Source organism: Monodelphis domestica, chromosome 6 (assembly GCF_027887165.1).
Source record: "Monodelphis domestica isolate mMonDom1 chromosome 6, mMonDom1.pri, whole genome shotgun sequence".
Lineage (NCBI taxonomy): Eukaryota > Metazoa > Chordata > Mammalia > Didelphimorphia > Didelphidae > Monodelphis > Monodelphis domestica.
The window spans coordinates 57,572,953-57,586,490 of record NC_077232.1 but is presented as its reverse complement, the minus strand read 5'-3'; the positions used below and the strand labels follow the sequence as shown (position 1 = coordinate 57,586,490).

The window sequence follows — 13,538 nt, the reverse complement described above, 5'->3', positions numbered from 1 at the left end:
TACAAACATTTCCCTATAGCAGACCACATCTTTACAGTCACATAGTTGACTTTAAGGTGTGGAGAATACAAAATCCTACTGTTTTGATTTGACTCAGAGTATACCTAATGGCATATCTCCAGTAAGGCATTTTTTGCATATGTTAAGATCATACAAAATTCCTGAATGAATGAAACCATGGAGGTAAGCCTCTTCAATGTTGTTCTTATTATTAACACACTTCCCTAGAATAGCTGACAGCAAGACACAACTATCTGATTTTTGTCTTAATTATTGTTTAATAATATAACCTTATTTATATTTCATAGAAAGCCTTTGATATTAAAGTGTTAATTAATTTTAATGGGAAATAATTTCAAGGAAGTATTCAGTATTTCTTTCCTTTTTTGAATTCAGGTTTTGGAAATCATCATTATTATATATTCTTCTTAATTTTCCTTGCCGTAGTCTGTGACTGGATGTTATATGCAACTTTCCTCTGTGAGTATGGTTTGATTTTTTTTTTTAAACACTTTGGCCAATCCATCCATAGGCTCTCCTGATTACTTTTGTACCATTTTGCTTAGGTGCTTGTAAAGCACACACTTTCTCTCAAAGGTTCTTCTGGGAGTATTATATAAGATAAAGTTGATATAATGTGCTTCGAGCCAAATTTAAGGTGCTATATAAATATGAACTGTTATTGTTGTTGTTGTTAAAGAATGGCTGTCCATGGAATGTCATCAGTTGTAGAAGCCATACAGAATGAAGGCTTGTGCAGTGGTCTGTCATTACAGCATTGTCTATTGTTTTCCTTTGTAACCTAATGATTGAATAATGAATATTCACTTGGGATTGACTAAAAGCACCAAGCTAAGAGATATTTCCCATTAAACTTAGAAGAGAGGAGAATTTAAAGTGTTCTTGTCAAATTAGAAAAAACAATTGGAAATACTAGTTCAAGTAAGGCAGACCACTAGGGGAAGGAAGATTAATAACCAGAACTCTAGATAAGAAAGAACCTGCTGGGTATAAATATATTGGCAAAGGATCATGGAAGATCTGCAAAGCCTAATAAACTGCTGATACAGTTTTTAAAAAACAAGCATAATATATGGCATACACAGGTGGGAATATAGCTTATAAGTACCTAAAGACAATAGAAAAGACCAGGAAGTATTAGCAGTATTAGCTTGTAAAGAATGAAATCCTGTAGCCTGGAAGAAAGAAAGCTTTGAGAATTTAATAGCATTTTGAAAGCACATGGAGACCTTTTCCAAAGAATACTAAATAGCTCTTCTTCATTGCTCCTATAGGCTGATCAAAGGGAAATGGATTTAAATTAAATCAGGATGGGTTTAGCTTATATATTTAAAATAATTTCTTGACTCTTGGAAATTTCTGCCTTTGAAAGTTTTTAAATAGTGAATGTTGTAATTTGTGTGAGTTGGATTAATTATGGTCTCTAAGAAAAATGTTGATGGACACAGCTTTGAAACCAATTCTTTATGTCATTTTTAGCCTTGAAACCAATTCTTAGAATTAATTCTTCTTGTGGTGACCTTTGTAACTAAAAGTGATTGCCAACATAGTTGGCTGCCAAGCTTCCAGAGCCTTATCCTTTTAAAAACTTTTGGGCCATGCCGTGCCATACAAGAAAGCAAATGCTTTTTCTAGTGCCCTAGCTTTATTTGGAGAGTTTCCCTTTTTAGGCTTGATTACAAAGGATATTCCTGGAAAGACCTTTCTGTATTGGTCCTCAGAGAAGTGACTCTTACTTGTCACTTGGGCCTTTGATGGAGAAGAACCAAATTTCACATCACACTCATGTCTCTCCTCTTCATTCTCTTCACTAAAAATAATCACCATTATCTGATGATTGTTTCCAGCATAAGGATATATTAACAGGTATTAATAGGGTTGTAATTCCAGTTATTCACTGTCACTTATTGTACTGCCAGCAGCACCAGATTCACAATGAGAGGACTTGGGTTTGAATCTAACTGCTATTTTACTACCCATTTAACCCTTCTGGAGCTACAAAATAAATAGATTGAAATGGATCATATCTAAGATCTCTTTCAGCTCTAAATTCAAGAGCCACTCTTTCTTCTCCTAGTGTTTCTATACAATAAGCAAGAGACTATTTTTTAACAAATAATTTTTGATAGCCTGGGGAAATAGAAAGTCATGCTATTTAATTTTTATGAAGTCCTACTGCTATTTTCCTATACTTAACATTCATTCATTCAACATTTATTTAGTGCTACTACAGTATATGTAGGGCCTGATGAATGTAGGTGAAGATAAAAAAGGAATCAGAGTAAAATAGGACAATAAGAAGGTGTTGAAATAATAGAGACCACTGAGAGGACCTCAGGAACAGGCATGGGAGAAGTGAGGGAATAGGAGAATATTGAGATGAGAGAAGGGAATTGCAGAGATTCTTATCTTAAAGGCATAGCAGTATGTCATAGCAAGGTCTCAGGTGGTTTCTGCTGTGACCATATTTGTATAAGACTGAGATAGAGGAGGACTTTTTTGGATTTCATGAAATATATGATGCAGAAGTTATTGGAGAAGGAGCAAGAGTCTTCTGGAACTCTGCGATTTACTTGTTCTAGTTCACTTATATGAACCTCAAAGGAGAAGAGATTGTGGAATGATTTTGGCTCAGGATAGTCTGGAAATACCAGTAGAAAAAGGAGTATGCAAATGACTTCGTCTTGAGCTGAGATTCAGGGTAAGTGGAGGCACAATTTTTATTGCATTGCTTAGGCAAGGATATGGCATCCTTGAGGGACTTTGAAGTTCTGTTTTGTGCTAGGTGGTCAGGGGACCACAGAATTAGAGTGGAAAGGGATCTCAGATGCCAACTAGTCTAGTTTTCTCCTTTTATAGATGAGGAACCTGGGGCCCAGGAAGAGTAAGTGATTTGCCTAATTCCATAGGGAATGAGTACAAAAGGTGAGATTTGAACCTAGGTTCTCTCAGCACAGAATGAGTGCTTTATTGCTATACCATACTAGCAAAAAAGGCAGTTGATGGAAAAGTTGGAGATAAAGGAGATTTTCTTTTTCCATAAAAAGGTCATTGGAAAAGAGATTAATAGAGCTAGAAGGGCAAATTTAAGTGTGAAGATGAGAAAGAAGAAAAGATGGTAGGTCCATTCCGAAGAGAGTGTAAACTCTTTGAGGGCAGGATCTGTGTTTCATTTTGTTGTCATTTCTCTTGTGCCTAGCACAGTGCCTTGGAAAGGGGCATGTTTGCCATAGCAAATGGGGAAGTGGCCCATTCCAATCTTCCAAGGGTTTTCCCAGGTGCCCGTGAAGCCCAGCTGATGAAAGACAAATTCTAGTGGAACGAGAACTATCAGAGAGACTTGCCTGCCCAGTTGGCCTCTCAAGTGAACACAGACCTCTGCTAACAGGGTAGGCCTAGGATCTGTGCATTTGGAACTATGATACAGTGGGAAGAGCATTGATTTGCAGTTAGAACCTGGATCAGGACACTGGCAGCCTCTGTGACTTAGACAGGTTGCTAAACCTCTTTGAACCTCAATTTATTCATATAAAATAGGGATTTGAATTGAAGACCTGTGGGTTCCCTTCCCACTCTAGATCAATGGCCCTACAATTGGACTGATGGTCTCCTCTGTTAGCTAACAGAGAAAGCAAGCCAGACCCATGGGGCCATACCAGCCCAGGAAAAAGCTGAAAGGAGGAGCCATTGGGGTTCACCGGACCCTGAAAACGTTTTCTGTGTCCTTCTACCTCTGGATGAATGAGATCCCTTTAGTAGTAAAGCTCAGATATTTCTTAAGGCCCAGTATAGCCCAAGAATCCCAACTGCTCAGATCTAATGTAACAGCAAAGGTCCATCAATAAAACTTGACGAAGAGGCAGCAACTCCTCTATCTCTACAGGTGAAATCACATCAATGCATAAGCAGCTGACACTAGGCAAAGGCAGTTAAGGCCAGGACCAAGCTCCTTAATGAGTTACCTGATTTCTCCCTCCAACCCCTGGCCATGACTAGCGAGCACAGCCTCATCTTTTTAGGGCTGCCTGCTGTCTGGCCCAGACACAAACTGCTTGTCACCCCATGCTCTCTCCCCTCCCCACAGTGGGCTGTCTAGTCCATCAGCTGCTAGCAAGTGTCTCACAATTCATTTCCTATGGGTTAAATAAGGGGTCAGCTTAAATCATCACTGCTCCCAGAACCCACCTGTTGGGGATTATGTGATTTTATCTAAAATGCCTTCTAAAGAGAGCACTAAAAAATTTCAAAACAAGTGGATGCCCATTTTTGCTTGCTCTGTGTCAGCTGTTCCTTCCACCTGCTGTTGGAAATGGTAGTAATTACTTTGTGACATCAGGTGCATATGAAGAATCTTCTTTCCCCATCCTAATGAGGAGTTTTATAGAGAGTATAAATTACTTTAACTTGTTACCTTGATTGTCACTCCATGATGATTGCTTGCAGAATGTTGCTGGCATGTATTCAGGAGAGGTGGTGGGAGTCTAAGAGCTCAAAAAAAAAAACCCAAAGGCTGGATTTAGGAAATTTACTTCAGGACCAAATTGAACAGATGGTTGATAGTAAAGACAGCACACATTTTCTCTTCATCTCAGGAATTTATAAATGCTCCTTTGGGGAAAGAAAGTCTAAAACTATCAAACTGTCAGAAGCGTTTATGAATTCCCATTGTGCTGCTTTGCAGAATTCTAATTTTAAAAACCCATTCACCCTTTCTCCACGGTCCTAGTGATTATAATAGTTATTTAATTTCATTTAAGAGCTCTACCCCTTCATTTCTTCTCTTTCATTCTCAAGGTCCACCTCATTTCTCTCCCCATTTGCAGATGGTTTCCTCTGGGACCCCTTGTTTGGAGTCAGGAGAGGCTATAGATAGAGGAAACCTTCTGTTAACTTGATAGAGGGATTCTAGAGAGAGCCTCTAAGTTGGGAGAACATAGATCCAGCCCTGCATTGTTTTCTTGATTCTGTCTCTGAGTCTTTCTCCAGCAAGTAAGGATGGTAAGGATGAAAAGGCACCACCTCCTTCTGTGTGGTTATTATAAGGAGTTAGCATACAGATGGTGGATGAGTAAGAGTATAGACCTGTTTGTCTATAGACCTGTTTCACCACTCTAGGACAGACAGTAAGTACAGTAGGATGGGTGGATGTTCTCATTGGGTTCAAATCTTGGTTCACCAATTTAAGTTCTGTGTGCCTGGAGCAAGTCACATTAACTCCCATACTTTGTTTCCTGACCTGTGGAATTAATGTCATCATTTTATTATGTACATAATACATGGCAAACTCTAGAGTTTATTTCATGTTTTATGTTTCTGAGTGCAGAGGACTTATCAAAAGCAAAAGTGTTAGCCTAGACTAGAGTGATTTCTTAAGTGCTCTTCCAGCTCTAAATGGATGGTCTTCTGAGTTGAACTATGCATAAGGAACCTCTTAACCTATCTATCAAGAGAACACTAGCTATTTGCAACTTTTAGATTAATTGGATCATTTTGTAGAAAAGGGATTTTTCTACTCAACATTGTATGTTATACCAAAAACAACACAGGCTAAATGTTTTATTAGCTATAATCATTTTCACCTGCCAAGAACTCAAAAGGGTGTATTTTATGCTGAATCTGCTAGTGTTTTTTTCAAGTTTTATGATATTTTTTTTGCTGTCATTTCTTTTCTTGCTTCATTTGTTGTCAACTCAGAGCTCATGGTGACACCAAGAAAACATCTCCTCATCTTAATGCCAGGTCTGCAACTCACACCACAAATTTCTGGAGTTCTCTGACATACATACACACACACACACACACACACACACACACACACACACACACACACACGTGGCATCTCGTTCTTCTCCCTGAGGCCTATGATAGTTTTATCCTTTTAAAGAGGGATCACTTATCTGTTTCTTTTCTAATTAGCTCCTTTTTGTGAATCCACAGATTGGTCCAATCATTGCACTACATCGTACAGTCAAGATGGAGCATGGACTTACCTCAGTCAGATTGTGTCCTGTTCTCCTTGGGTTCTATACATCTTCATGCTGGTGTCTTTCCATGTATCATGGTCTACTTTTTTGTTATTAAATCAGTTCTATCAGGTATTTTTTAAATGTTTTATAATGTCTCTGGGCAATATTTTTTAGCTATCAAAGTTTTTATTCCCTCATTTCTCTTATTCACTTTCATAAAACATTACCAAACACATTTCATATTCTCCAACTATGAAAATTGTGTTATGAATGGTGAGGGATAGGGAAGAGGTGAAGGGTGAAATAGTCACCAATGGATATGGAGATAATACCTCTGAAGAGGATGGAAGCTATTGTTGGCTTCAGGTACCTGGATATTGACCAACCAGCCTCCACTTACCAACATCTTGATATTGCTGCTCACTCTTCTGTTACTGGGAGCCCCTTCTCAGATGGGCAGATGAAGTCTATCTGAGTCAGTTCAAAACTTAATTATTCAGAACCTAATTCACTAGAACCTTCAATTAACTGGGATTTTATTGCTATGTTCTGCTTTTAAGAGGGGAAAGGACAGGGCAGATAAGAAGAAAAGCTGATAGATGTCTGGTCCACAGGATAACTTCTAGGGACAGCCTGTGGCAGTTGTGGATTCAGTCTAGTCTACATTGCCAAGCGTGGGTAGTGGAATGAAGCCCTGTGTGATCCCCAGGGTTCCAAGAAGTACAGTTCTCTGTTTATCCTATATTTATACATAAGGCACCATGGAAGACTCAGAAATCATAAGAGGGACTTCTCACTGTAGTTATGGGGTCAGAAAAGTTAGCTCATAAATAGAAGAAATTAAACTACTCTGTCTTGAAGATAGCCATGAAATAAGATAGTTCCTGCCCTCAAGGAGTTGAGAGTCTAATAAAGGAGATTTTTAAGGACACAGAGACTTGCTTTTTTACAATTTTCTATTTAATATTCAACTAACCAAATAATCATATTATCTTCTGTTCCTGGATTATTTGAGATCTGTGTCCTAGTCCTAACTTGGTTACATTTTTAATCATATGACTTTGGGCAACTCTCTCTGTGAACCTTGGTATCTCTCAAATGAGCTTGCTAGATCATCTCAAGGAAACCTTCTGCTTCTAATATTGCAGAATTCTGTGCTATTCATCTTGGTAAATTGAGATTTGACCATAATAATTCCAAAGTAATAAGATAAATTCAAGTTATACCATTTTATTCTTACCTTCTTTGTGTGGTAATTGAAAGTCTTTCCAGAAACTTGGCAAATAAATACCACTAAAAGAATAACTCAATTTTAATCATAAGAACAGACCTTAAAGATTCAAAATAGTATATGTGAATATAGGTCTTAGATAATTTTCTTAATCTGAAAATGAAATACAAATTTTATTGATAAATTTTGTTCAATGAGAATTATTAACTTTAGGTTGGAACAGATGACTTCGAAGGTCCCTTCCAACTCTAAATTTCTACTATCCTCTAAAAAATAGTAAAGCAGCTTAAAAGAGCCAATTATGTTTTCATATTTGGCTTTGAAATGAATTTTACATTTCTATTCCTATCTTTTGTTTTTATCTTCACTTCATATGTGTTCTTCCTTTGCTCATTTGGTCATCCCTTGTATCAAAGAATTTTAAAAGAGGGGGTTGGGGCAGAAAGTGATTCAGCAAAGTTACCCAGCATGCCAATCAATTATAACAGTGTATGCCACATTACACACCTCTTTAAAGAAAGGAGAGCTCACACACTTGCTTTTAGGTACCATGGTTTCTTATAGGACTTTAATACTAGTTTAGTCAATAATTGACCAAAATAATAATGACTACAACATGTGCAAGTTGTACAGGTCATTTTCTCATTGGACAGGTATGGGTGATCTCATCTGGAAAGACCTTGGATGCCTTTTAACAACTTATCAGGAATCAGTTGTTTTCCTTTATCTTTGCTCCCCTTTCAGATTGCAGTTTTGGGCTTGACATCACATGAGAGAGTCAGCCTGGTGAAGCAGAGCAAGCACATGAAACAGGCTTTTTCACTCAGGAGGACACCCTACAAGTAAGTGAGGAGTCTTTTGTCTTCAGCACCACCCCAGTGGCAGTCCCTGCCCAACTAGCCCCTTTAGTTCTGGCAGCGGCCTGTCAGCTTCCCCACCCCCTCCCCACCCACATTGCCTCTCTCCAGAGAGCCCCCCTTTCTGAGTTTATTGAGCTGCTTGCCAGGATGCTCTAGCAGGAAATGGTCCCCAGATTGGCCACTGAGGCCAGAGCTGCTCTCTGTGGCAGCCATCGGGCTGCCCTGCTCAGTATAAGACATTAACTGCTTTTGAGGTGCTGCTGAGGCAGACAAGGTCTCCCCATAAGCCTGAAGTCACAAGGTTGCCTGTTGCTTGTGTGAAAGCATCAGGAGATAAGTATTCTGTGATGAAGCCAGGCCACGAGGCCCCTTGTGGAAAGAGGGTAAGCATGAGGCTAGCCTTGCCAAAGTCTTAACCTGGCCAGGCACCTCCATATTCCTTTGTCCATCTGCTTAATTTCTACATCTGGGTCAAAAGGAGATTAGGGTTTTTGTGCTTTTTTTTAAACCAGAGCCATAAGCATAGGAAAAGTTCTATAGGTTGTTTTTTTCCCCCGATGGAGACAAGGGTGTAGTCTTTGGTCTGTAAAGACCAGCCTCTGAAGCTTATCTGTGCCCCGGCTTCACACGTCAGGTCTAGGAATGCTGCTGAGGTGACCCAGAGCCCCCTCGAGTGAATGTTCCCAGCGTATCTCCGTGAGAAGTCTATTTTAAAGCTCATCATGGTACAAGATAAAAGCTGCTCGGCCTTCTCACAAGAAAGTCAGGAGCTGAGGCTCGGCTGCAGCAGCAACAGAGAAGAGAGAAATCAGCTCCACTGCAGGAAGGGGCCTCAGAGGCGATGGGGAAGTAGCCAAGGGCCAGACTTGTGATGACCATTGCAGCGACGCCTCCGTTGTTTGACCAGGAAAGCAGCAAATGCACAGTGCCAGGTTTTGGCAGCCAGAAGAAAGAGCAGAGAGGGGGACAAAAGGCTTAATTGCAACCGAAGAGATTCTGCCTTCCTGCCAAGGACTGCTCAGCTCTCGTTCACTTAATCAGAAAGGACTACCCTGGACACAGGCAGCCTTGTCAGTGGTGGCTGACTGAAATGTTTACCCATTTCTCTTATCAGTATTAGTAATCATAATCATAAGACTGAGCATTATATAGATCTTTAAGATGTACAAAGATTATAAAATATTTAGATATTGGACTGCATCTAGTCCTCATAACATTTAGGCCTCACATCTCTGAGAGGTAGTACTTCCTGTGTGGTGGGCATTGGGTGCCATCCATTATATCCCTGGGAATACTGAAGCAGATAGATTAAGTGGCTTGCCCAGGGTTACAGAGCTAGTAGTAATATTATCCCCAGTTTACAAACAAGAAAACTGAGGCAGAGAGAGGTTAAGTGATATGCCTGGGGGCACAGAGTTAGTGAATATCTATAGTGGGATTTGAACTCACATCTTCCTTTCTCCAGGTCCAGTGCTCTATCCACTTAGATACCTAGTTATCTCTAGAAGGAAAAAAAAAACTTTTCAATGATAACAGATCCAAACATGTAATGAGTAATTACTATTGACAGGTTACTATCCTATAAGTTATTTGAGGGTCTTGGGATCCACAGAGAGAGAACACACACGTCCTGCCCTCAACAGGTTACAAAATCATGGCTGTGGAAGAACAATGTGGTTGGTTTTTTTTAAAGTTCAAGCTTATGCCCAGAGTGGTGGGGGTGTTGCAAGCAGGAAATGCTACTGTCAAACAGGGCCCCCTCAAGTAACCTTTTATTAAGGGCCAAGCACAGTGCCAAGCTCTGGGGATCCAGAGATGAATAGGTCTACGTTGTAAAGGAGGAGACCACAGATGCCCGAGTTGGCACATACCAGATACAGAGTCCTCGGAAGGTAGACTCAGACGGAAAGCACCAGCAGCAGGAGCCCGGGAAAGGCTTCCTTAAAGCAGTGGCGCCTCGCTAAGTCTTCAGGGCTGAGATGAGGAGGCAGAGCCTTCCAGGCATTGGGGGACATCCAGGACCAAAGGAACAGCCAGCAGGATGCAGAAGAAGGAAGAAGCACCCAGGAAGGGAGCAGGGGGAAGGCTAGGGAGAGGGGGTAGGGCTTGAGCCTTCAGGCAGGCCAAGGAGAAGGAGGGCTTGGAATGGAGAAAGGGTCAGAATGCTGAAGATTTGCTTGGAAAACAATGAGTGGTAGAGCCTTCCTGTGCGATGCTTTCCAGTACAGGCCGTGATAGAGAACCCCAAGTGCTAGCATAAGGGGGTTAGCCTAGCCTTGGGAGCGATGAGGAGCCGTGTTGACGAGAGCAATGATATATACAAACAAGGGTTTTAGTAAGACATGGTAGCCACCTGCAGGATGAATGGAAAGGCAGGCAGAAAGGCCATTCCGATAACAGTCTCAGAGGGAGGTGGTCACCTGGACCAGAGGAGTAGTATTTTAAATGGAAAGGAGGTGATATTTTGATGGGAGTGACAAGCCCTCGGAAGGCAGAAGGAACCTGTTGGAAAGCCATGGTAGAGTAGCTGGGGAAAACTGAGGAACAGCATCCCTGGGAGGGGCCTGGGCCCTGTGAGTAAGTGATGGCCGGAAGTGCTCAGAGGCAGCCACTAAGTCCTGTTTCTCTCTTCTTTCCCCGAGCAGTCATGGATTCACTCAGAACCTTGCCGACTTCTTTCAGTGTGGATGCTTTGGCTTGTTCAAGCCTAGTGCTGTGGATTGGACCTCACAATACTCTGTGGTATTTCACCCAGCCAAGGAGAAAGTTTTGCGCTCTGTATGAAGAAAAACAATGCTAAATTCTGAGTTAAAAATCTGACTTTTTGTTTGTTGGGCCGGGGCACGGAAATAAGTGAAGTTCAGAAGTTTCTCTAAATTGAAGCTAGCCCCCAAATGAAAAGATCTTCATCTGTTAGACAAAATGGGGGCCTTTCAAACAGCTAATCTCATTGCACTTTGTAGTTTCAACAAGATAAACTTTTCTTGAATTATCTCAGCTAGTTCCTTAAATTCTTTTGATACCCTCCCTTTTCCTCAGAAAAAAAATGCCACTGTTAATTTTTTTTAATTTTGAAAATAATATTCATTGATTGTGGATAAAATGTATTATATTTTCACATTGTATTGGCTATTTTGAAATAGTTTTATTCTTAAAACGAGTAATTTTTGATAAATTATTTTTCTTTATATCATCTATAAATCTGTATAAAGTATTTGAATGGATGTATCTGTTTTGCTTTCACACCTAATAAACTGCGTCTTTTATACAGGTAGGATCATTCAGTGATTTGCCCAGCACTTTCACAATGTAACTGTGAAAAAAAGCATACATATCCTAAAGAAATAAGTTAGATGTACAACTCTACCAGTAAACCAAAATTCACACAAGACAGATTCACAGGGTTAGATTCAGTTGCCTGCATTAACTAGAAGGTACAAATGTAGAGTTAGAGCTAAAAGAGACTTTTGAGATCAACTTATTCCCTATCTCTTTTTACAGATGAGCAACCAGAAACTCAAGGAGATAGATAAGTGACTTTACCAAAGTCTCACAAGTAATAAGTAGCAATGCTAAAATTTTAATCCAGGACCTCTGACCTTATATTCACTCCTCTTTCCATTATGCCTTGCTGTCAGAACAGTCGGATCATAAATCTCATTTTTCCTTTTTCTATAAGGAAACATTTCAAGTCAGACAAAATGTACCCTCATTAAAAGTTTTTTCCAATTATATGTAAAAAACAATTTTTGAATATTTTGACCTTCCATCCCTCCCTCCTCCCTGAGACAACAAATAATTTGACATAGGTTATACATGTTAAGCCATGCAAAACATATTTTCATATTAGTCATGTTGTGAAAGAAAATAGATCTCTCCTCCCCAAAGCCATGAAAAAATAAAGTAAAAAAGAGTATGTTTTGATCTGCATTCATTCTCTATCAGTTCTTTCTCTGCATAGAATTTTCCATCATGAGTTTTTTGGAATTGTCTTAGATGTTTCTACTGCTGAGAATAGCTAAGTCATTCACAGTTGATCATCATACAATATTGCTCTTACTATGCACAATGTTCTCTTGGTTCTATTCATTCTGCATCTGTTGATGTAGGTCTTTCCATGTTTTTTTTTTTTTCCTGAAAGCATCCTGCTCATCATTTCTTAAAGCCCAAGAATTTTTCACCACATTCACATGCCACAACTTATTTAGCCTTTCTCCAATTGATGGACATCTTCTCAATTTCCAATTCTTTGCCACTACAAAAAGAGATGTTATAAATATTTTTGTACAAATACATACTTTTCCTTTTTCTTTGATTTCTTTGGGGTGCAGATCTGGTAGTGGTATTATTGAATCAAAGGTTATGTACAGTTCTATAGCCCTTTGGGCATAGTTCCAAATTGCCCTCCAGAATGTTTAGATCAATTCACAATTCCACCAGCAGGGCATTAGTGTCCTAGTTTTCTCACATCACCTCCAGCATTTACCACTTTCCTTTTCTGTCATATTAGCCAATGTGATATGGGTGAAATGGCACCCCAGAGTTGTTTTCTCTAATCAATAGTGATTTAGAACATTTTTATATGACTAGTGGTAGCTTTGATTTCTCCATTGTCAAACTTCCTTTTCATATGTTTTGACTATCAATTAGGGAATAGCTCTTATTTTTGTAAATTTTACTCAGTTCTCCATGTATTTGAGAAATAAGGTCTTTATCAGAGAAATTTACTATAAATTTTTTTCTCCAGTTTTCTATTTTACTTCTAATTTTGGCTGCTTTGGTTTCATTTGTGCAAATCAATTTTGATAAAATATAATCAAAATTATCCATCTTATATTTACTTAGTCATAAATTCTTCCTTTTCCCATAGATTTGAGAGGCAAACAATTACATTCTCCCTTAATTTGCTTATGGTATCACCCTTTATGTATAAATTGTGTATCAATTTTGACCTTATCTTGATATATAGTATATGATGTTAGTGTATAACTAGTTTCTGCCAAATTGCTTTCCAGTTTTCCCAGTTGTTTTTGACACAGTGAGTCCTAAGACTTAGACCTTCATTTTTATCAAACATTAGATTAACTTGGTGAACATTTACTACTGTGTATTGTTTACCCAATATATTGATCCACCACTCATCACTCAGCAGGAATCAAATTGTTTTAATGATTTCTGCTTTGTAATACAATTTGAGATCTGATGTGGCTAGGCCACCTTTCTTCCCTTTTATTTTCATTAATTCCCTTTATATTCTTGACCTTTTGTTCTTTCAGATAAATTATTATTTTTTCTAGATCTATAAAGTGAATGATATTGAATAAGTAAATTAAGTAGAATCATCATTTTTATTATATTGATCCAGCCTACCCATGAGCAATTAATATTTTTCCAGTTGTTCAAATCTAACTTTATTAATATGAAAAGTGTTTTGTAATTGTGTTTCTATGGTTCCTGGAT

At 39.0% G+C, this 13,538-nt stretch overlaps 1 protein-coding gene across 2 annotated transcripts in view; it reads left to right on the top strand.

Annotated features, from left to right (window-relative positions):
* The window catches only part of ZDHHC13 (zinc finger DHHC-type palmitoyltransferase 13), a 60,606-nt gene extending 48,598 nt beyond the window's left edge, over positions 1-12,008 (top strand). For both annotated transcript variants that reach the window (XM_056802034.1, XM_056802033.1), the window contains 4 exons: positions 397-480; positions 5,959-6,116; positions 7,963-8,060; positions 10,724-12,008. In XM_056802034.1, the coding sequence (XP_056658012.1) occupies positions 397-480; positions 5,959-6,116; positions 7,963-8,060; positions 10,724-10,862 (479 nt within the window). In that variant the 3' untranslated portion in view covers positions 10,863-12,008. The remainder of the gene's footprint in view (positions 1-396; positions 481-5,958; positions 6,117-7,962; positions 8,061-10,723) is intronic.
* The last annotated feature ends 1,530 nt before the right edge of the window (positions 12,009-13,538 follow it).